The sequence below is a fragment of the Neltuma alba genome, unplaced genomic scaffold, assembly GCF_004799145.2.
Source record: "Neltuma alba isolate B1F8T4 unplaced genomic scaffold, ASM479914v2 tig00011324_pilon, whole genome shotgun sequence".
NCBI classification, from domain to species: domain Eukaryota; kingdom Viridiplantae; phylum Streptophyta; class Magnoliopsida; order Fabales; family Fabaceae; genus Neltuma; species Neltuma alba.
The window spans coordinates 174473-199407 of NW_021636031.1; the positions used below are offsets into that span (position 1 = coordinate 174473).

Below are 24935 nucleotides of genomic sequence, written 5' to 3' on the forward strand. Positions count from 1 at the left end.
TATCGTACACTATCCAGCAATTAGAAGACACCAAGAAAAAAAACAAAAAGAAGGAAAAGATGCTAGAGTATATATGATCATTCGATATATATATATATATTGTATTACTACTATATATTTATACAGTTGAAAGGTCTGAAACGTAGTTAATTCCCCATGGATCTCATTAGCCTTTCGTGGTCGCGAAACGATGGTCCATTTCATCGGGACCCAAACAAACCCCCGAGCTATATAATATATATAATTGGTGATGCATTGAGCAGTTCAGAATGTACTAAAATCCAAAAGCTAATTGATTAAACACTAATTATTTAGGGGGAAAAAAAGAGGTTGATCGAAATATAACATAATGCTGCAAAAGGGAGTGTTTGAATTTGGTCATCACTGATTCGCTACTGTCGGTATTGGAAGGACGGTTTCAAATCAAAAAGCACCGAAGTTTTCCCCTTTTGATCTGCAAACCTTGATGCTGACGATGATGAAGAAAGTGGGTCTTCTCCTTCATGGGATTCTCTCAAATACTGAAGATTTGGTGAGGAAAGTGATGAATCAGCCATTGGCACATGTCCTACTGTGTTTGATGACGAAGAACATTCCATATTCACCCCAAATAGCCTAAGCTTCTTTGCTGTAGTATCAGTAATTCTACCACTACTAGAACTGCTCTTACCATGGACTACTGGAACGGAATCGATTATCATCGGACTTATATTGCCCCCTCCCTCTCTCTGCTCAATTAAATTCCGATCTCCCGGCGCCGACGCTGACGACGTCCTCAGGTAGTAAAGCGACCCAGATCCCAAATTCAGCTCATTATAGCTTCCTTGACTTCCACTATAGAGCTGGTGATGATGATGATGATGTTGTCGCGGGTACTGAAGTAGCTGGTGTTGTTGCTGAAAGGGGTAATTGTTGTAGTTCACTTGTGGGAAATGCTCGTGGGGTCGCGGTGGTGGCGGCATCACCGGCGCAGCCGTGGGAACCGAGTATAATCTGCCATCCCATCTGATGGAATACTGATTCGGAAGGAGTAACGGTGTAATTGCGGCGACATGGCGATGATGATCGGTGGCGGAGTAATCCGGGCGGCGCCTCCAGTCTATGTACAACCTATGCCTATACAATTCACCGAGGCCTCGTTGGAAGGATACAATGTCGCCGGCGTCAAGCTTCTTCTCTTTAACAAAACGGCTCCACCCCTTGGTCATCACATAGCTCTGGCTGCTGTTCCAGTAGGAGTACCGGAAACGCCATAGCTTGCCGTTGCGGTCCTCGAAATTCAAGAGAAGGCCTTTCTCGTTGGAGGAAGAGTCGAGCGGGAAGTACCTCTCGGCGTGCTGTTTTGGTATGACGAGGCGATTCAGTTTGCCCACATCGCTGGGCGTCACAACCTTATCAAACATGTGCTCTTTCTCGATAGGCTTGTTGGCTTCATCTTCTTCCTTGTTTCCGAGTGATAAGTCCATGAAATCTAGCTTCTTGGGATTGTTAATGGCGGAATTGGAATTAGAAGGTGCATCCTGATGGTGTAACCCTAACCCAGATGATGAATTGTGAGATTCACAAGGGGTTGTGGCCTCCGGAGATTGTTGTTGATGGTGATGATCATGAGGGTGATGATGATGATGAGGAGGCATCCCCAACCATAGATTAGGAGGTGATGAAGAATAAGAAGAAAAGGGATAGTATTGCTTACTGCTTTCTTTATTACTCGTTTCAGCTAAATCCTCTTCCTCCTCCAGTAATTCTTCTTCTCTGCTGTGATCAGAATACCCTTTTGCAGCTTCTCGCGTCAATTCCATGAAATTCTGAGTGACCCACCGTGATTTCTCACCTCTGGATCTCAGGGAAAATAATAAATAATAATGAAAGAGTGGGGAAAACAGAAAAATTAAAGAGGAAAAGAGGAAAAAAATCTTAGGAAAGTAGGATTGTGGGAGAGATTAATGTCAAAAAGCTTACCAATCAGATATATAGTTGATAGTCGAGAGAGAGAGAAGCTAAGTCCCAAGATTTGAGAGGAAAAAAAAAAAAAAGGGGGTTCACAAATCGATCAGTAGTACAAGACAATAAAGAGTCGGTGCCTTCTTATTTGACCAGGAGGGGCTTCAAACCCTAAGAAAGACCAGCCATGGAGGGGGTCAAGTTGTTGTTTTGTTGACCTACACAGAACAAATATAAGAGAAGAAAAGAAATGAGAGAGAGAGAGTTCTTGTGCTTGTGAAGAGATAGGGAGAAGAGGAACAACTAGTTACCTCACAGGAAGCTTCTTTACAACTAGGAAAGAAGAAAAAGTTTTCTTCCAACCTCAGTGTTTATATTCTTGTAGAGGGGGAGAGAGAGAGAGAGGATTACTACTGGAACACTACTACGTGGGGGGCCCATGAATAATGGGGGCATTAGGGTCATGTGAGCAACTTGTCGTTTTCATCATATTTGGTATAATCTGTACAATATATGCTTCTGCTTTGCGAGCAAAACGCCAGTTGTTCCATTTCATTATCATATCATATTGTGTTCAATTTTTACACTTCTCATCATCCCATTTATTACCCTCTCCCTCTCACATTCTTTCTTATTACTGCTTCATTTCCTCTCTCTTTCCGCATGTATATACTTAACATTTGTAGTTATCCAATTTTGAATCCCTTTTCAGCATACTTATATATCTATATATATAACACGTGTTTTAATATTCTCATATTATGTTCACCTCAATCACATATATATATATATAATATGCCTAATTAATACGAGCAAGATATCATAAGAGGGTAAAAATTATGAATTAAGCGCAAAAACGCTCACGAAATTTAACAGTGTGTATGGGGAAATTTCCGCGTAGTTACCGGGGATTAAATTAAGAGCAAAAATATCTAAAGTATGTTAATTATATAGTCAACAGTATTTATACTGTGTTGGTTGATTTTATCTCTATGCGACGATTCTGAACAGTGAAAAATGCAGTCCACAAGATTAAATTAAGTATCATTAAAACTGTTTAATATGAGAACGACTTAGCCCGAACCCAGAGAATCACTGCAAAACCATTATGCTAAAAATTGGTTTAATTTAAAAATTTTGATGCCGAGTCATCAACAAAAAAAGGAAAAAAAGGTAGAGTATTTTCGTCACACACTTGGCAGTCAGAAGAGATGCTAGAGAGGCGGAGCGAATTGATTAACGAGCTTATCTTTGAAACAAGTTTTAGTTTTATTTGTTTTCAAATTGTTTATTTTATTAGTGATTCAGCTTTATTCAAATTATCATTCGTCTTAATAATTATAAGAGTAATATTATTTGATTTGAAATTGGACAGAATAAAATAAAAATATGTTCTGCGTGCAGAGATCAAAATTTCTATTTTAATCATTAAATTAAAATGGTCCCGTGCATAAAATTTAAAACAAAACGTTTTGTTCATGACTTGCAATTTTAATATGTTCTTTTAAACTCTTATAGACATTTTGATAAGTAATGTATATATACACATACTCAACCCTCTAAACTATTTTTCAGCGGGACTCAATATGTTAAATTAATTTTTAAATATATTTAGCATTCTAGAGTTTTTTTTTTTAGTACGTGACACTTAATATTGTAAAGTAACTTTTTTGTGTAATTTCATCTTAAAGTATTTTTTTCCTCAATAGAACAATCACCCTAAACTTATGATACCTAATGCTACCTGTTAGAAAAATATTTTAAAATGTTATATATACTAAAATTTAGTTTATAATATTAAAAAATGTTTTAAAGTGCTAGATGAAAAATACTGGGGAAAAAGAGAAAAAAACAGAAAAGAATTGGGGGGTAGCTAGTGAAGTTGCAGGGAAAGGAGGGAGTAGAGTGTTAGGTTCGTAGGGTTAAATTGATATTTGACTTTTGGTGTCATTGATGGCCTGCCTTATCACCTCATGCTCATGGTCCCAAACCCAGAAAAACAAAAATAATACGTAATTTTTTTATTAAAAAAATATTAAAATTCCTTTTATCCCCTGACAGAATGAAACAGACCACCCTTTCCCTGCTGGCGCCTTCCCTTGACATTCTCCAACTTACCCTTTATTTTTTCTTTTTCGAAAAAAAAAACGAAGCGAAAATGAAATTAAAGACTGTGACAAAATCATAAATAGAAATATAGAATAGAACAAACCAAATGAGAGAGCCCCAGAAGCACAGCTTATCTGATTCTATCAACTCGCCCACGAAACGACACCACAAACCTTGGCTTCTTGCTTCCTATAGGACCATTTCCAAGCGCAACTCGCTTTCTACGTGCATTCTTTTGCTTCCCAATAAACACGACCCTTTTTTTCGGTCATAATTAACGTTTGAATTCACAAATGTTATGTTTAAGAAAGAATGAAGGAACGAATTTGATGTTATTGGAACATAATACCGTAACAAATATATGCGTGGATTGTACTTTTTTTGTTTTATGGGAAAATTAAACAGAAAACTTGTACATGTATAGCAGTTAATTTGCAGGGCTATAAATACAATTCCATGCATTTGTACGTAATGTCCATGTGAAGTGCATTAATTAATGAGGGAGAGCCGATATAGTTAGGAAGCTACTAAAGGCCATTGTACCGTGCTGTCAAAAGGGGAAATATATTGTTCCCCCAAAAAAAGAGAAAAAAAATGTTTTTTGTTCTAATAAAAATTAAAGTCCTTCATTAAAAATTTAATTTGTGAAAATACCTAAATCAGAGTATTGGTATAAAAATTTATCAGGTTATTTTCGTTAAAAAATTGCAATAGGAGATTTTTTTCCCACAATTTTTATTTATTCTATATTTTTATTTTTTGGCAAAAGAAAAAGTCTTTCTATTCGTAATGATCACTTAAACTTTAATTAAAATGCTTTCAATAAGCATTAGCTTGAGAGACGCTCGAGTCAAAATTAAGAGATATCAGATATGTATTCTATGGAATACCAATAATTCAAGACAAACAAACATTTATTGTTAGACATATTTTTAGACTTTCTGTGTCACCGTAAAGACGCCTTTAATACTTTTGCGGAATAAAAACTTCAGTTTAGTTCTTCTCTGATGTGAATAAGTCAAATTTTCTTAATTTATAGAACTTTTTAAGTTTCAAGTTTTTGATTCATCAAATTCTTTATATGAAAAAAATGAAAAACTAAATCACCTTATTTTCTTAATATTAATAGACAACATTGAAGTCATTTAATTATATGTCTGTAGATAGATATCATATGCAACCAAAAGTCTAAAAAAGCATAAAAAAACAAGTTGAAATGTGAGGCTAAATAATTAAGCACTTCTCGGCACGTGATTGACCCTTAACCAGTCATATCAATCATTACTATTATTCTGTGTTCGGCATTTAGCCAGGTAGAAATAATGTTAACATTCATTACTATCTAATTACCTGGTTAGGGTATTAATGCACGAGCTTTCCCCCCTTAATCTTCCCCAACATTATCTCCTCACCTAATCCAGTTTCGTCCTAGAAGTCAGAGAGAATTATTAAGATCCATTATGAATTGTCCTGGGTGTCTCTCTTGTCTTTTCTTTAATTACCCCAGTTTCAAAGCCTCACGTTATTGTGTAGTACCTTTTTGTTGCTATGCTGGTTTCTAATATAGAATTTAGTTTTTGCTTGATTTAATTTTAAATGTGGAATTTTAATTCGTTTTTTCTCTTTCATTTATTATTTCTAAAAAAATTAATTTATCTAATTTATAAACTTATTTATAATCAAATTTTGCATGAACGTATATTTTAGAGATATGGTTTACATTTGTTATAAATTAACTAATTTATCTATTTTTTTAATGTATCCTAATTAGTTAAATAACATTTATATGATATTAAGAATTAAAGAGAATATTCAATAAGAAAAAGTGCACTAGCTAAGCAAATGAGTCCCCGCAACTCATAAGTGTTTTTTTCCCCCTCATTTGTGCAGGTGTGTACTTTAAAACTATTCTTATTTCTCTCTCTCTGTCATATTATTAACCTTCCTATTGATAAACAAGAAAACAAATTACTAAGAGGAACGAACTGTTTAACTTCAGAATTTATGTTTTATAAACCAAAAGTGTGCTAGGCCAAAAGCAAGTTGGTGATTAAAATTTTATATAGTTCCCAGAGAAATTCAAACTGCAATCAATTGAAAAAAATACGCTTTGAAATATAGTTAACGGCAAATTATAGCGCACATATGCTCAAGTAAAATTAGTGATAATCAATGGCATACAATTTAAGTAGTGATAACCAGGAATATACTTTTAGACGTAGTCACGTAAATTCTAAACTGCTAGGTATATATGTATTAAGTGTCATTGACATCTCATTTTATGTTTAATTATGGTTAAGTTGAATTATTTTCTTAAAAAAAATAAACTATTCACAACATCAAAATATAAATAGCAATAATATTTTATTTTTCAGAATATAACATTAATAAATGGAAGTACATATTAAAGGTATATATAGATCGTCTGAGAATTGGATTAGGAAATTGGCACCGCAAAAGTACAAAAAATATTTTACATGAACATATATTAGAAATTTTAACTTCAAATAATGTCATCATGCCCTTTTAGCCCTTGGTCAAATGCTAAACAAAAAATGTCTCACATTGATGTTGCCATATGTTCTGAAAAGCATGTGGTGATCAATTGGTCATTTGGGCAATCCATGTTTACCTCTGGAAAAATAAACTTTGTAAATATATGGCAAAAGCGTTAACATCTAATCGGATAAAAACATATATCCCTCCAATCAACACCAAATTATTTTTAACCAATAGCAACATTTAGAATACTACATATACAAAAGTACTTATAGATTACCTATCAATGAAGTCTTCATATCGTAAATGAGATTTGAATTCACACTTTTAAACTAAGATCAATGTAATAATAAACATAATATTTTATTCCTCCGGTCCTAAATACAATACCTCTTTTGTAGTGTAATTTACACTACAAAAAGGGTCTTATATTTAGGATCAGAAGAGTATATTAATATTTTGCATAAAATAAATTTTCTGTTTTTCAAAGACAAATTCATACACACAATGATCTTTACTTACAAGAACTAAGACTAAATAAATTATTTGCTACGCATCATAAACATTTGTCAGGAAAAACACACACACACACACACAGAAGAAGGGCTTAGATAGATATTTTGGGTTTCCACAGTAATGCTTTCTTGAAAAACACAGAAAGCAAAGATGTCCCTCTCGTTTGAATATAAAAATGGAAGACGGAGGTCATTAATTGAAACTGCTAAGTAGCCATATATAAACATGATAGATAGCTATGTTGCTTGTGAGCTGTAAGTATCAAAGTGGTCCAGCAAGTGTGGCGTGTGTGTGTCTATGAATGAATGTGGGCATCTGGTTGGATTGGACAAAGGCTCTCCATCCCAATAAATTAAATCTTTAGATTATTTTTGTTCCTGAACATGAAAAAAGATTAGCTATGTCTTACTTAAAAGTTGTGTGGGGAGGGAGAGATACATATAGATCATAGATCATGCATATACAGAGAAAAAAGGATCCAACTAACTTGGCTTTTCCTCCCCAAAAGTTATTCCGTCTAGTCACATTTCAACGCCCCTTCTAAATGCTCTCTCTTTTCGATTCCCCATTTCTTTTATTTGTTTATTCACATACATATAAGGGGCAGCTCAATGCACAAGGCTTTTCACCAAGTAGAGTCTACTGGAAAGAGACAGATGTATATAGCCTTGCCTTTGTTTTCTAGAAATTGAACACATCACTTCCAGATCACACGGCAGCAATCTTACTGTTGCTTCGAAGCTCAATATATATAAATATATATTTATTTACACACACACACATATATATATATGTTGGCAACATTAATTTCATCTTGTCAACAAATAAATGCCCTCAATATATGTAGTTTATTAAAATATCTCTGTTCCGCCTTTCATGATAGTTTCCTTAACTAGAGGTTTATCGTTGGGTTTGAGAAATGATCATATACAGTTACAAAGAGCAACGTACGAGACAGACAAAATTTCTTTTCCACACAGAAAGAAAAAGATTCCAGAGAAGGAATAATGACCAAAAGTAATGAGATGAAATGGACTTGATGATAAGGAATAATACGCTGTTGTTGTAAATGAAGTGATTAATTATAGTAACATCTACGAGATATTATTAGTTCCCACTTGTATATATGCGGATGATGTTTGAGATTTTTGTTTTGTTTTGATATGGGAGTTTCTGGTGGGTGTGGGTTTCTGGAAATGATGTGCAAACAGTTGGGAAGTAACACATTCCGAGAATTTACGAGGAAATGTCACATAGACATATGATGATAGAAACCCTCATTGTCCGAAGACAGAGCAGAGAAAGAGCACGCAGGCCTAGCTAGATGCTACTGCTAGATTCCTCAGTGAAAAGTGGGGGCTTAGGGCAATTACCAGCAACACATTCATACAACTCCCCCCCCCCCCAAACCCCTCACCCCTACCTACTCTTTTTAGATACTAAACCTACAATATTTATTCATTCGCAATAAATAATAATGAATCCATATGTGTGTGCGCGCGCGCAGAAGAGAGAGAGGGGGAAGAAAGGGGCATATCAGCAAAGAAAAAATTCAAAAATAGGGACCCCTCTGATCTGTGGGATTTAATTAGCTAGGAGGGCATGTGTATGTATAGAGAGAGGGGGGGTGATGTTTAGGCAGCAAAAGAGGTGAAGAGTAATATAGGGCATGGATGACAATAATGGGCGGTACGTGGCAAGTGTTGTCTTCTCAAAATATGGTTACCCACTAGCGCTCTAGCCGTATATATAGCCTTTGCCCCTTTGGACCACCTCTTCCTCTATTCTCCCTTGCATCACCCACCTCTATATACCCTTTTTTTTAAAAAAAAAATCATAATTTTGACCTATGGTTAACAGAAAATGAGTAATATGTGTGTGTTAGTGTTTGAAGTATTAGATACAGTCTGGAGAATCCAATCCGATTACGTTATAGAGATAAAAAGAGATAGCCGCGAATTTTGAAGGAGTTTCGCGTAGGGATATTTATTGATTTGTCCGATAAGCTTGGTCCAATCGGGAAAGAGAAAAAGAGAGTGTAGTGGCGAAATTTGTAGGGTCGGATTACGGCAAGTTGGCCTTCCTTTGGGATCGGAGTAGATCATGCTAATCTAATCCACCCGCGTAATCCATTTATTCCCTTCATATGATAAGACAGCCGCAGGAAGAAATTTTATTTGAATTTAATTAATGTGATTAAAATCCACATCCATCCATTTGTTTATTAAGGAAAAAAAAATCACGTCCTTTTCTGGGGTGACTCAATCCTAATTTATTATAGAGTAGATTGACTTAATTACAAATTACTCCATCCGTTTCTTATTATAAAATTCACTAAATTATATCTTAAAGAAAATTATTAAAATTAATTAAAAGTAATAAATATGTTAGAAATATACTTTTTTTTAATATGTCCTTATTGATAAGTGGGTAGATGTGACTGAGAAAAAAAGTAAGAGTGTATGGGAAAAAGATAATGAGAGAGAAAGAGTATGTTAATTAAGGATAAAGTGGATAAAAATACATTTATTATTTAGACAAATCCAGAGAGATCTTATAAAAAAAAAAGACAAACCAATTTAAAAAGTTAGATCTTATAATAAAAGACGGAAGTAGTGCATCACTAACATGAAGCCTGTCTAGTTGACAAGGGTTCCTCTTTGCACTCCATACTCTGGGGGAACTTAATAATATTTGCTAACAAGAGGGGATGCTCGTAGTCATGAAGCAAAATCAACATTTCAAATGCTTAAACAAGTTTTTTTTTCCCCTAAAAAAACATGTTTTAATCGAAGACCTCAATTTTATTCGTCTTTTACATTTATTTTTTTTTCAAACTATCCTATTGATTGTGCAATCAACTTAAGTAATTTTAAAATATCAATAATTAAAATGAGGTATTTTACATAAATTGATATACAATTTTTATAAATAATTAACTCAATCAATTTTATTAATTAGTATAATTAGTTATTCAGCTCATATATTTAAAAGCGAGAAGAGTATATATATAATTATTCAAATTTATTCTTGCATTGTGTTAAAAAGTTATACCTAGCTAGCTAGCTACGTACTTTTCTTCCCCAAAAGAACGGGCTCGTTTCATTTGAAGTTTGTTTGATCTTTATAAATTCTTGCGTCTTCTCTTTACTTCCGAAAGGTTGATGGACTTGGTAGTTCCACGTCTGCTTAATACTTCTGTTTTTCCTGGCTCTTTACCGAACTCTACTTAATATCCTCCCTAGCTTAATTAGCCCCATATCACTCTGCACCATTTCATCAGGCTTATCCCTTCCATCATTTTTTAATTTAACTTCACAACTGTATGTGTTCCGTTTCTTCCGCTTTGATATTGCCCTGAAAATGATCTCTATTATTGTAAATTTCATAGACATAGTTGGATCAACAGTTTTGAATAGTTACTTAAACATCTTTATCTAATTAATTACTACCTCCAGTCTTTAATATAAGAATTATTTTGACTTTCAATTTGGTTCTAGATATAAAAATCTAATCCATTTTGTCTCTCATATTTATCTATTTTTTTAAGGTAATTCTGATAGTAGTTGCACATATTAAAAGTTTCATAGCTAATACACTTAATTATCAAAGGTATTTTAGGAAAGATAAGATCTATTTTTTTACAAATAATTAATTTAATTTATTTTCTTAACCTATTCAAATTAGTCATTTAGCTCTTATATTAAAGGTCAGAGGTAGTTTTGTGTATATATATATCTAGTATGGTAATATGTTCGTATATCACTATGATTAATTATTCAATAAATTCAAATATAATTAACGGTATTTTTCATGCCCCTAATTACATTAAATTAAATTAATATACACACACAATATAACTAAGAGTTAAAATTATTTAATTTTTCTTTCATACACACATACACACACCCATCTTGAGATTTTCATAACAACGTTCTTAAATCCTCAAGTCTCATCAATTAATAATCTAAACATAATATCCTCAACGTAACAGCTTAATTTTCAGGCGCGAATTAATTTCAAATTCATAATAATGCGTTGAATATATATATATGTGTGTGTGTGCGCGCGCGCGCACGCTTTATATTAGTGCGGTTATTTACTTAGAACTTAATTGGAAGCTTTGGTGGTTTCATCAATTTCCCAGACTTCTTTTTGCAGCTGGTTTTATTTGAGCCCAGAACCTTGAATAGATGGTCCTCTAATTTTTCAAATTTCATTTAATGGAGTTTATTGTGGGGAGGACCAGATTTAACTGGCCTTATAAGTGATTCCGATTTCTAGGGGCTCAAAAGTTTATATCTACAAAGTTTCATAGATTCAGTAATATAACTTCATGTCAAGTTTCTATTGTACTTAAACGCCATTTTAAGATGTTAGTGTAAGTAGACGTACGTATCAGAGGGTCTCACATTGGACAAATTTGAATTTCTAGAAAAGATGTGTGCATGTGAACTCATATACTTCCTTCTATCCTTGACATGAGAGCTAGTTGACTAATTTGAGTATATTAAAGAAATTAGTTAAGGACTACTTTGAAAAAAATTATCTGCTTGTAATAAATAGGTGTTGTTTTTTCTAATATGTATTAATTAGAATATTTAATATGTGCAATTATTATAAATACTACTTTAAAAAATTATAAATATGAGAGACAAAGTAGATTGGGATACTATATTTAGGACTAAATTGAATATCAAACTAGTTTTTATAATAAGGACTAGAGGTTGTATAATCTTAATAACTTAAGATTATAAGTTAATAATTAGTATCGAATTCATCACTTATGTTTTAATAAATCTCTATGGATCTTTAACCCAACATAGAGCTTAGTAAATCCTATCAAAAAGATTGTTCGTTTGTAAGTGCATATGCAACCCTCAACGATTGGAATTAAACTTAATCTACGATTGCATATTGATTTTAAAAAATTATCTTGCCCGTGGATACATATTATATTCAACTTAATTATTACATTTCCATTTTTTTGTCTCATTTAATTTATTTCCTCTTTTAAGTCCGATTAGAATTCAACCATGCACTATGATCATTTTGTTAGGTGAGAATTTAGGTACATTTCAGGTAAGTATATAGAAATCTTATATTTCAACACTATGACTTTATTTTCCAGATGTCTTTCAATATTTAACAATCTATATGCAACGTTATATATATCTAGCTCGTAGGTCACCAAATGAAAATTGGGTCTCTTGGCTTACTTTTTATCCTATAAACTACTTCATGTTGTAGTTTTTTCCCAATTAGAACTGCAATTATTTTAATACCAATATATCAAAAGTTATATAAACAGCGGTGGAGTATTATGGGAATATCATCATTAACCTTAATGTTGATTTTCATAATGATTATGGTTCTTGAGATTCAATTTTTTTCCCCAGCCATCACATGCCCGGATTAAATTAAAGTAGTCTCTATATTTGTAGAATAGGAGTATAATTAGCAAAATTATAGCTTACATTGATGAAAACATGTTCATATCTTACACCCTATGTATCCTTGTCGATCATAAACTTTATTTAGGACCTAGTTAGGGTATTCTTTTCCTTTCCTTTTTCTCTTTAATTTCCTTTTCCAACATAGTACCACGTTAAACACTTTGTCTCCAGAACTTTTAATTGCATCCCAATCCAACTTAAAAAAATTACTGCAACCCTAATATTAAATGACTCTCTGCGACGAGGCTTTTGAGACGAATCTCCTAACAATATACAAATGAACAAAATCTTAGTTAATAGTACTAGCAAAATATTCAACTCCCTCACATGGTGTGGTCCGTTATTGATGCTTTCTTTCGAACTAGCTTTGCTCTTATATATAAACTATATCTATTTTCAAGGGTTAAATAATGTATGGCGTTTAATTATAAACTACTTTTCTAATTGGTCCACCCGTGTAAGGCCTAATAATTAATGGATTACTTTCCTATTTGCCAATTTTCAACTGTCAAGTTGTACTAATTAGCGGATTAAGCAATCCTTAATCATGCCAATAATACGCATCCTATTCAACTTGATTTCTTTTATTATCGTGAAAACAGACCCAAACATCATCATGACATACATAAAGGACAAGCTTTGAGACTAATCTAATTTGTGAGACTAATCTAACTTTGAGAAAAGAACCCGCTGTGTGTGTGTGTGTGTTATTTGCAGGTTTATGCATGTAAACTTTAGGCATTAATTGCAAAATTTATATGCTCTTCAGTATCAGTATATATATATATATATATATATATGTTGCATGTGATTCAAGAGGAGTAATACCTTATTTTCAACTCTAATTAATTATAATGAGCTTAAGAATAAATGTGATAAGATGAACCAACCGAAACAAAAGAAGAAGAATTAATGACTTGTCTAAACTTTTGGCATTAATTGCAAACTTCATATGCTCTTCAATATCAGTATTATATATATATATATATATATATATTTGGTACATGTGATTCAGGAGAGGAGTAATTCGTTATTTTCAACTCTAGTTAATTATAGCGAGCTTAAGAATTAATGTGGTAAGATGAACCAACCGAAACAAAAGAAGAAGAATGAATGACTTGTTGTCTAATCTAAAGACTCTTATTTGCATTTATGCATGAATATAAAGATATATATATAGAGAGAGAGAGAGAGAGAGAGCGCAGAGAAACAGATCAGAGCTAGTGTGGGACCATATGTAAGGGAATGGGGACACAATACACACACAGAACAGAACATCCTGGTTTCTGTAAATGGAAGAAACTTTATCCAGTGGAAAGCAAGTTTCACCCAAAGTAAATTCCATTTATAAATGAAGGGTGGTGTGAGCAGTATTATAAGGGAGAAAGGGCCAAAACAGTAGATGGAGGACGAAGCTCTGTGTGTGTGTGTAAGAAAGATGATGATGAGTAGGGTAATAGGGTAGGTAGGTGTAGAAGCATATGTAGTTACAGTTAATTAGCAGCAGATTATGAGAATTAAGGCAAAAAGAGGAAGGCTTTAATTAACTTGCTTGCATGTTGATGAAGCACTTTTTTGGTTGCTTTATTACAAAAGAAAGAAAAAGAAGAACTTAAATTAAGAACTAACCCCACACTAGTGCATATAGCTATATGCATAGATCAGAAACCCTACCAAACATGCCCTTGTTGTTATGAGCAGACCATTACTTGTGCTGCAATACTACTCCCTCTGTGAAAACCGTTCAGGGCTTTTCTTTGTTCATCTCTCTCACACTACTGTTGGGTCGCTTTCCGACCTTGAATTGAAGCATTATTATTATTATTATTATTAGGGCTTGTTTGTGTGAGAGTTTTTTTCCTTTTATTTATATGTGTATATATAGGGGCAAGGCAATATATAATAGGTGTCTCAGCTTCGCCCATAAATCGTCTTTCATTTATTCATGTATTGGCAGTACTGTTATATATATATATATATATATATTATCATCGTCATCTGTACCATTATGATGTGTCCCACTGATATATCTTCTCTTTTACCTAGCCAGGCCACCGTATATACCTCTCCTCATTCCTTGTTCATCACTCCCTTTTTACGGTCCTGTTATCTTTTTCCTCCGTGCTTAACTGGTTCTTATGAGTCATCATATTGGTCCCTAACTCATTCGGATCAAGTTGGGTCAGATTGCAGTTAATTCTCTCCATATATATGCAGGACTTTTCGTCGTTGTTCTTTAATATAAAAGCTAGTTGGAGGTTGAATTTGATAATATAAATATCAGACCTCAATCTACTTTATCTCCCAAATTTATAACTCTCCCAAAGGCATCTTTTATTAATTAGTAAAGAGTTTAATTCCCACGGAAGGTAGGTCTAATACACATGATTAAAGAAGATAGTTTAGAAAAATCAATATATATTTGTTATAAATAATTAATTTAACTAATTTTTTTAATATCTTCAAATTAATTATCCAATTCTTATATTAAGGACCGGAGGTAGTATTAGATTTTTAAAGAGAACAACTGCATTAAGAGTCTCATTAAGCTTATCCTCAGAGTGCCCACATACTCCCTAGCTTGCTTGGAACTAGTAACTTTCTTTTCTTTTTCTTTTTTTTTTTACTGTTTTTATGGTCCCATTTTCTTCCCAAAGCCACCTATATTTTGGAAGTCATCATATTGGTTCTTGACTTTCTTGGAATAAGTCAGGTTAAATTGTTTGAGCGTAAACCTGTCCTGACAACAGTGAGATCTTTCCATCCACAAAATTCAAACTTGATTTCTTATTTAAGAAGAATAGATGCTGAACCACTTGTACCATTTGTGTTACTAACGTCAAAAACAATAGCCAACGACCCTTGTGCATATATAAAATTTAATTGAAACATAAATTAATCACTTTCCTTGCTATATACAAGATATAGAAGAAAGATAATTGGATATATAGGGAATCTGATAGTATGTTTTGATCATAAATTAAATTCACAGGCTTCTCGTACGTGTGATGAGCCTGGAAATTTTGTATCTAAGAACAGAATTGTAAATTCCCCCCAGATCAAGTACAGATGTTAATGATTCATTCAAAGCTACGTACACACATATAAATACTTCACCCAAAAAAAAATGTTCTGATACAATAAATTGCATTGAAGGCGTTTTGGACAACTCGAGTATATATATGAATTATACATATGAACGCTGCAGTAATTAAGCACTAAAAAGCTGTGTGATACATAATCACTCTGCCTAGCAATGTAACTATATATATATATATATATATGCTGTTCATTAAGCTAAGGGTCGAAACAACCAAAACTATTTGAGATATAAAGAGCTAATTGAAACTATTTGGTCAGTTGATAATATTTAAATCTAGATTAGACTAATTAGTCAATGATATTAATTCCATTACATCAGAGAATGGTGGTTCGATAATTTATTTTCGGGAAAGTTAAAGACTCGGGCTGAACCGGCCTAGGAGGGGGAAGTGATGATGGGCAGAGGCAAGTCGTAAATTTACACGCACGTATCAATTGAAGTTTTATATATATATATATAATACAACTAAATAATTTTGTTGAAATGGAGTCAATGTTATAATAGTACATGTGTAATATCAAATCACGCACGTTTTCATTATAGTTTAATTAGTTGTGTGTGTGTGTAGATTCTGGTGAGAACTTGAGGGGGAGAAGTTAACTTTTCTCAACTATATACCTTTCCCCCCCTTTTATTCATGAAATGAATAGCTTAATTTCAGTGAAAGATACAGTGAGATGAAATTGTAAAGGTAAATTAAAAGTAAAAAAGAAAAAGAAAAAAGAGGAGGTGGTGATAAGAAGAAATAAATAGGAGGGGCATAGGTGGCGGGGTGTGATTGGAGGGAGAGATAGGAACAGAAATTTGTTAGGCTGTGGTGTGAGATGATGAAGCAAAACAGGAGAGATGCTGTGGTGCGTGAGCGTGAGAGGACGACGTTAGGTGAGTGAAAGGGATATTCATCGCCGACCACCTGATTCACACCATCTCATCATATTCATTCATTCAATCTATCAATCACTTTACTTCTACATACATACACATGTTTTAGGTTGGAATCATTTTCAGTATTCATCGTCTTAATGAGTATTATAAATTCATCAGATCTTTATTATTTATGTTTTTTTTATCTGATTGACTATTTATGTTTGATTTGAACGGTTCAAATTTAAAATCTTTAATTAATTATTTTTAAATAGAAAAAATTATTTTTTGAAAGAATGATAGTTAAAAAATTATCTCTATTTTAGATTTTATACATATTAAAATAATTATTTTGAATAAATAAAAATAAAAAAAATTAAATCTAAACCATTCAAATGAGATATGAACGTTTTAGATCTGATGAGTTTATGATATTTATCAAAATGATGAGAACCAAAACCGATTCCATTCTATGTTAAGAAATTTAGCTCGTAAGTTTTCACTCAGAGAAATTTTTCCTGATATAAATTTGTTTTAAATGTTTGATATAATAGTAATATTGCTTCATACTATTGAAAATATTAACTATTAAAATCACTATTTTAATTATCAGTATTTTTTTTAACAGTCTACAATTCTAAATTTTTAAAATAAATTTGCGCTCAAAAAAATTGTTTTTAAATGAAAGTTTCGGGGCTAAATTTGTAATTCAAGTCCATCCCAAAATCAAAGGTTCTCTGGTCAAGGAAAAGGAAAATAATGGCTGACATATACCCACATGGCCTTTCGGCATTTTTATGCGGGTGATATGACATATTTCCTATATACATATTGGAATCACATAATGCTCAGATGCGTATGACGCGGAGACAGAGATGCCGACTTGAACTTTGCTTCTCTTTTGCCTGCGAGTCGGAATCCAATCATATTAAATGTTTGATTTGATTTCATATCACTCTGTCTTCCCTGTTGTTATTCCCTCCTCCCTAAGCTTGTTTTGACCCAGTTTGATCAATGCTGGCTTCCCACCCGGCCACATCTCTCCAATACCTTATCAGGCAGATGTCACCAATAATACCACTTTTTATCCCCAAAAAAAAAAATTCATAATGCCACTTGTCACCCAAGCACTTGCTTTTAGAGATTTACAAGTCATTTTTACCGTGCTTCTTTAAAATTAAAAGAAAAAAAATCAATACTTTCATATTAAATATACATGTACATATTTTAAAAATTAATTAAGACACACTAACATTTAATGAGGGGTAAAAAGAGAAACTAAAGATAAAAAATTAACATCATGTCTTGTAATAATTAGGACAAAATTTTTTTCTCTAATTAAAAATGATGTGACTACATGGTACTGTCAAGTGCTAAATGTGAACACCTCTCCCAACAAGAATTTGAATCTTGATTCACTATGTTGTGAGAAATTAACCCCTTCCACTAGACGCAATCCCCGTTGGTTTTATCTTATAGATTTAAAAATCTGGGTGTAGCTTTTCTCATTTGGGCTGGTTCGACCCAGTTAGAATCAAGTTAGTCGAGATGATTTTTTCCCCCCTCCTTTCCTCATGGGATAAGTTTTCTTCTTTTAATTTTAGGGAATAGTCTTTTTTATTTATAATCTTGTTAATTTGATGAAAACAAGCAAGGAATATAACACAGCGTCGTCCAGGGAAGACATAAAAGAGCTCTATGAGAACTATAATTATGGAGACAGAAAAAGAACTAAAAATTCATGACCAATGAAATCCTTCCCTTTCATCTTTTTATTTATTTATTTTATACATCATTCTCTTTCATGTTTCAATAACCTCACATGACTTTAGGATCCTATCATTATGTGAAGAGGAAAATAAATTCATTAATTTATGGTCCATAACAGTTGATCCTCAGGTGGGGCCCATCATTAAAAAGTCTGAGAACCATTACTAGTGGCCCACCATTTGGCCCACATTGTCTTTTTCCTCCACTAATCGAAATTGACATTAGGCCCATAATTGTGGGCCAACCCCTTCCTTGTTTCTCTGTTGATTTTGTAGATAAACATCACAAAACAGGGGAGTTTAAATCATCACTTTAATTTTTTGTCCTAATTCACCAGCATACTAACTTCTTAGTCATCGCTTGTTTTCTTTTTTCTAACTTTTATTATTTTTCAATGAAATAAAACTGTTAAAAAAAAGATATTTTTTCTCTCCTTACTCACTGATATTTAAACCTGAAACCTAAAGCTATGGTTCATGAATATTTTTTACTATGTTCATAGGAAATCTAATCTGCTAAATGCAAACATTTTAAATCGGAAAATTTATGTTTCGAAAGTTTCAAATCAATTTCAATTTTATTTCATCATGTTGATAAATATTCTCAATAGTCAATGCCTTCTTAAATGCCAGTGACATTGCACTGAGGAAAAAAAATGCCATTGACATTCAATTAAATTAAATGGCCGGGGTCACGCGTCACCAGGTGGTTGTTGAAAATAGAAACGTGAATTTCAATAATCCATATCTCTATCACAAAATTTAATACTTCTCTGCTTCTTGGTTCTTAACGTAGGACCTAACTAGAGAGTTGTTACTGATTCTACATGTAAAATATGTTTCACAAGTTTATGATTTTTTTTTTAAATTAATCCTATTGATATCCCTAACAATAATTAAATAAGAGAGACAAGAAAGAAATTAAAAAATATTTTTATGATGTTTTAGAAAAAAATCATAATAACTAATTTAACTTATATCTTTAGTCTATTCAAATTATTTAATTAGATCTCACATTAAATATGGAAATAGTATATATATACTGAGAGAGAGAGAGCATTTAAAGAGAAATAAGAGATTAAAAAAAAAGAGAGAGACAAACAGGTGGATATAAAAATAATACTCCTCATGTCCTTAATATAAGACCCATTTAACTAATTTGATTAGATTAAGGAAGTTATGTAAGTTAGTTAATTATAAAAAATGTGACACATCTTTCCTAAAATACCATAATCATCTTTCTTAATACCTTCTTTCTTTCTTTTACTTGATTATGGTTGATGAATTATCTATAGGGATAATTTAGAGAACATTGATAAATATGATAAATGAGTCTTATATTTAGAACTAAAACTAACTTAACAATTAGGTCTTATATTAATGACCGGAGGAGTAAGATGAAGACCTTACATGATATGAACATATGAAAGATTACTCGATTTTAAAATGATAGGACATGACATGTACTGATGTAGAAGACCACATGAATGACAGCTCATCTATTTCTGTCGTATGCAATTAATGTTTTGAAAAAAAAACGTTTTAATTTAAGCAAATATATAGGTGAAATTAACAAAAATAATTGATAAAGAATTAGAAAGTGTTTGGATAAAAACCAAACCATAATTTCAGAAGTGATTTTATGGTTTACGAGATAAATATGTAAAGAAATTTATCTCGATTTACAAAAAAATACTTCTGAGAAACACTTTTCATGATACCCAAGCACCCCCTTAATCAGAAATAAAATGCTTTTGAATTGAACATCTTTTGGATCATGCCAAAAGGCCTGCAAACTTCAAACGCATAGTCTATTCAAATTAATTAATTACATCTCATATTAAATATCGAAATAGTATATACATACTATGAGAGAGAGAGCATTTAAAGAGAAATAAGAGATTTTTCTTTTTAAAAAGAGAGAAACAGGTGGATATAAAAATAATAAGATGGAGACCTTACATGATATGAAACACATGAAAGATTACTCGATTTAAAATGATAGTACATGACATGTACTGATGTAGAAGCCCCCATGAATGACAGCTCATCTATTTCTGTCATATGCAATTAATATTTTGAGGAAAAAAAACGTTTTAATTTTCGCAAATACATAGGTGAAATTAACAAAAATAATTAACAAGGAATTAATCAGAAATAAAATGCTTTTGCATTGAACATCTTTTGGATCGTGCCAAAAGGCCTGCAAAACATCGGACGCATATGTGTTCGCAGGAAAATACACATGACAAAGCAAGAACTTAAAATAAACCACCTCCCACAAGACCGATTAAATATGGATGTTTCAAATTAAAAAATTTAATAAAATACGCCTAAAATATATTGAAACAGAGATTAATTTTTCAACCGGTTAAAATTTGATCTGAAACATTCAGAACTATAGTGAAAAGGAAGTGGAGAAGCCGCAAGAGAAACATATTGGAATCCTAACCTCAGAGTCATCTAACATCGCATTAACATTGGAAAAGAAATACCATAAAATGATAACATCAGATTAGCCAAATCACTCGCAGAAAGAAAAAGTTAAACAGATGAACCTAACAGTTGCAGAATTAAGATGTGAAGTGTCTGCAGTGCAAATATCAAGTTTCCAGGTGCCTAACCAAATGAATCACTGAACCAAGAATATAAAGAACATCTCACAAAACGGGATTTCTGGATGAAGAATTTCATATTCAAGGAGGGTCTATGGCACTCTTAGAATTAACTAGACAACTTTTGCATCATTTCATACAGAATAATATATAAAATAGAGTTTCCCCATATTGACCCAAAAAATAAAAAAAAGAGTTTCCCCATAACACTAAAAGAAAAAAACATTTATTAAAATGCAGCATGTTATGATTTATGGCAGCTAGCATTGTTGTCTATCTCCTCAAGGTGTGCAGAATATACTCCGCGTAAAGATCCCTGCAAAATGTTACATAAAGCTCAGATTATTTCAAGCAATGCCCATTTCAACTAAAATCACTTTTGCTGCCATAAATCACCCATGTTCAAAGTATTAAGATAATTATATCAGGAAAATATATTTAGCTGGCTCTTGAATCGGTAATAATCTTTAACAATTTTTACCAAATATTAGCTAGATATAATTAAAAATAGAAAAAGAAAAAGAAACTTAATAGTTGTTCCAAATGTACTGACATTGAATACTGGATGGCTTCAACAGCAGTGGTTGCAGGCAAGAAGTCATTAACAGCCACCTCCTTGTTCTCATTCTTCTTGTCTGAGAAAATATGTTAAGAAACAAGACAATTTGTAAAGAGGCATAAATATGTTAAGTTTTTATATTAATATGTTCTGAAGGATACAGTCTTCAAAGAAGCGTCGAATCTCGGAGAGACGATGAGGTGGCAGATCTTTGATGTCATTGTAGTGCTTGTACTCTGGATCATCGGCACATACTGCAATAATCTTATCATCCTTCTCTCCCTGTGTCAATAGGGTTGTGACTATTTTGTTAACATATAATTGCTTGGAAAGAAGTAGATTTTTCTATTCTGTCAATACACAGGATAAATAATAACACAGCAGGCGTTTTGACTGAGATATATTGATTTGAACAAAATTTTAGGTGGAAAATTCAAATTTTAAATTCAAAGAGTTAAAAAGAAAAAACAGAAGGATAACAAAATAATAGCCAGAAGGGTACCTGGTCAATCATGGGCATCAACCCAATGGCCTTGGCTCGTAGGAAACAACCAGGAAGAACTGGCTCCTAACCACATCAGATATTCAGTAAGCTGATTATAACGGAGGAATAGTGCCCGGGAAAGAATCAAACATAGTAGATCATGGCCAATGCAGAATTTGAGTTGATTTGGGATCTTCGTGTTTGGAACACAGATAAGGATATAACTCTAGACTATGAGATTTGTCTGAGTGATTAATGAGGATCTATTAACTACTGATATTGAAGATTAGTTGTATGAAGGGAACAGTGATCTGGAATCTTGCGTGATTATACTCACATTAAAATGACTTGCGCATTATGTTTTCAGGCACTGAATCATAGAATTAATTTTGAATTTTGCAACACAATACATCATAGATATAGCTAATGAAGCACTAGAGTGATTTGGAATTTTCATCTTTTGAAAGCAGGTAAAGATAAATCAGACTATGAGCATTATAAGGGTAATTAATAGGATTCAGAAGTGATGAGTCCATCAAAATAATTTGGAAGTAGGAATCTTTAGTAGCAGTAGCAGCTTTGTACATGGGGGGGGGGGGAGAATTTTGTGAATAGAATGTGAATAACAGAAATGAGCATCACAATATAATTGAATTGAATTGACTGGCGTGATATGCTTTAGAGCTAATCAATAGAACCTAATAAACAGGATGCAATGCTTCTACAACATAGTCTAAAATAATAAGAAATTACCTGCATTATAATCAGGACATCAAGCGGATCGTTGTCTTCACACAGTGTACGAGGGATAAAGCCATAGTTATGAGGATAAACAACAGATGAGTACAAGACCCGATCAACCTGAGAATTATTACAGATCATACGAAGAATCTAAAAGACAGATATACGAGAAAAGCAGACGATGGAATTTGACAAGAATCAAGAGTCTGCGAGATGGGAAAACAAAAGGATCATTGAATAAGCAGGGAATTTGCTCATACTTTAATCAATCCAGTCTTCTTGTCAAGTTCGTATTTCACCTTGCTTCCCTTGGTAATCTCCACAACCTGCAAGTCGCAACAAACCGTTTAAGAAGCAGAAACACTATGTTTTCGATCTGGATCCCCTAAATTTTCAAAGGTAAATGCATGCTTCCAATTTGGTGAGATCTAAAAGGAGAAAAAAAATAATGGGCATAAAAATAGGATATGGACCGCATTCACAATCATTACGTGACAAACACCCCCCCCCATTGTATAAATGCATGAATGTAGGGAATGAATTTGCTATGTCACTAGGAAAGTTCAGGTCAGAAATGAGATTAATGTGATAAACAAATGCCTTTAATAGGAGAATAATGGATATTTGAGATTCAAAGTGAGCATTAAGAGAAACTGAAGAGTTTGGAGGAATATAGAATTTAATTTACGGAGGCAGGGGAAGCTCTGAGATTAGGTCAGCGAGGTAAGACAGGATTTTATGAACCAAATTACTACAAATTTTGAGAGTCTGTTGAGGTTTAAATGCATAAGCGCAGATCCAAGTCAAAAATGAATTCAGCAAAGAACAATCTTACCATATGAAAACTCAGATCCACATTCTTCTAAATCAGGCAAGAAGAGTGTATGATTTTCTGCTTCGTTTTAGCAATTAGTTTGATTTCTTCTTTTATAAGTAATTTGTAATTTGCCAAAATGAATGGGAAAAGATCATCAAATCAGAACTCCCTAGAATTCAGTGTGTATCAATCCATCACAACTGGTTAGTGCTATGTTTTGGGAACCGCATCCTAGAGGATCATAAGACGCCACAAAGTTCCAGACAAGTTGAATTAAAAAGATAATTCACATCTACTTTATCCCTCTTCCCGCAACAAGCACATTCTTTTCTCCAGTAGATGGCAGAAGACAATCAGACAACTATCTCCAGAGACGGAAAATGAAAACTTACACAATTGAAAATATTGGGAGCTCCAGGTCCTGCATACCATACAGTAATTAAGAATTTAAGATTATTTGCGACAAGATCAAGTTTTCTATGTCAATGAATACAAATGAGCAATCTGATCAGTGACAGTACCAATTTCAAGATCGTGCCAGGGGTGGGCAGCAACCGATCTCCTTGACAAAGATGAAAGAATCCTTTCATTCAAACGAGGAACTGGTCGGTTTTCCGGAGCTGGAACTTCATTATTCTCCTCTGAGTGGCTCATCTTGATACAGAAAGAGCACAAAATACTGTTTATAACAAACCAAGAAAATTAAAAATGGTCTGACCCAAATGGATTTTGTCAGTTGGCAAGAGACGATAATTTATCTCGTTATCAACATGAATTAAGTTCTTCCAAATGTTTTCTCACTCGAGGTAAATCATCAACTCTAACACTATATCACTGAAAAAGTCTAGAAATCAAGAAACATGACTATGCTGCTCATCTAAGGTAAATCAGCTCATATCGGAGGAAGTGAAAAATACAAAATAGGACGTTGTTAATAGCTTCGCAATCTTATATGCAGAGCAATAGCGCTAAGCTCAAAATGAGTTGTAGCGATGGCAGAAGAAAGCCCAGAAAATACAACTTTCGTAAAAGATGACTACTTGATGCACCGAACAAATAACTTACAGTCAAACAAAGAGGCTCTTAGGAAGACTGTAAGTTCTGACCCAAAGAAAAAACGCACCTTTAATAGGACTGTGAGTAACCTGAAGAAATGGTCAATGGCTGAATAGGGAAGAGAAGGCGAGGTGGGTGGTATTTATACGTGTTAGAACATTAGGTCACAACTGAGGAGGGGGGACCGAAGGAGGAAAAGGGAGAGAGAGGCTGACTCACCTTGTTCTGTGAAGATTCGGAGATCTGTTTCTTTGGTGTACAATCTAATTGCAAAAGAGTTTAAAATGTCACTATTCGACTAATTATTATATTACATAATTAAAAAAATTTCCTTTCGATTGCATCAAAAGCTAATCTTTTCTTTTTTTGGCCAAACATCAAAAGCTAATCTTGGAAGTGAAAT

General features: G+C 33.0%; 2 protein-coding genes across 6 annotated transcripts; both read right to left on the reverse strand.

The window, feature by feature from the left end:
- Positions 1-74: 74 nt before the first annotated feature.
- LOC114711978 (B3 domain-containing transcription factor NGA1) lies at positions 75-22327 on the reverse strand. 3 transcript variants are annotated; one of them, XM_028896429.1, is made up of 4 exons: positions 22322-22327; positions 12781-12787; positions 5536-5540; positions 75-1541 (listed from the first exon to the last, which is right to left on the reverse strand). In XM_028896429.1, exon 4 carries the CDS (start codon positions 1464-1466, stop codon positions 393-395), a length of 1074 nt encoding a protein of 357 aa, XP_028752262.1. In that variant the 5' UTR covers positions 1467-1541; positions 5536-5540; positions 12781-12787; positions 22322-22327; the 3' UTR covers positions 75-392. The 3 variants fall into 3 exon arrangements, with proteins under 3 accessions (XP_028752262.1, XP_028752261.1, XP_028752260.1); XM_028896428.1 differs by lacking the exons at positions 5536-5540; positions 12781-12787; positions 22322-22327 and adding exons at positions 1697-1836; positions 1963-2189 and having other exon boundaries at positions 75-1534; XM_028896427.1 differs by lacking the exons at positions 5536-5540; positions 12781-12787; positions 22322-22327 and adding an exon at positions 1963-2188 and having other exon boundaries at positions 75-1836.
- Positions 20881-24709, reverse strand: LOC114711981 (soluble inorganic pyrophosphatase 1). 3 transcript variants are annotated; one of them, XM_028896436.1, is made up of 9 exons: positions 24600-24709; positions 23998-24131; positions 23869-23897; positions 22920-22985; positions 22672-22779; positions 21937-22002; positions 21596-21716; positions 21429-21510; positions 20881-21191 (listed from the first exon to the last, which is right to left on the reverse strand). In XM_028896436.1, exons 2-9 carry the CDS (start codon positions 24128-24130, stop codon positions 21149-21151), a joined length of 648 nt encoding a protein of 215 aa, XP_028752269.1. In that variant the 5' UTR covers position 24131; positions 24600-24709; the 3' UTR covers positions 20881-21148. The 3 variants fall into 3 exon arrangements, with proteins under 3 accessions (XP_028752269.1, XP_028752268.1, XP_028752266.1); XM_028896435.1 differs by having other exon boundaries at positions 23998-24155; positions 24600-24693; XM_028896433.1 differs by lacking the exon at positions 24600-24709 and having other exon boundaries at positions 23998-24495.
- Positions 24710-24935: the final 226 nt, after the last annotated feature.

Coding starts and splice junctions, on each gene's coding strand:
- LOC114711978 (XM_028896427.1), bottom strand. CDS start 1,802: ATGGAATTGACGCGAGAAGCTGCAAAAGGGTATTCTGATCACAGCAGA.
- LOC114711981 (XM_028896436.1), bottom strand. CDS start 24,130: ATGAGCCACTCAGAGGAGAATAATGAAGTTCCAGCTCCGGAAAACCGA. Junction 22,003..22,671: donor ATGTCCTGATTATAATGCAG/GTAATTTCTTAT, acceptor TGATGTGGTTAG/GAGCCAGTTCTTCCTGGTTG. Junction 21,511..21,595: donor TCGACGCTTCTTTGAAGACT/GTATCCTTCAGA, acceptor ATATTTTCTCAG/ACAAGAAGAATGAGAACAAG.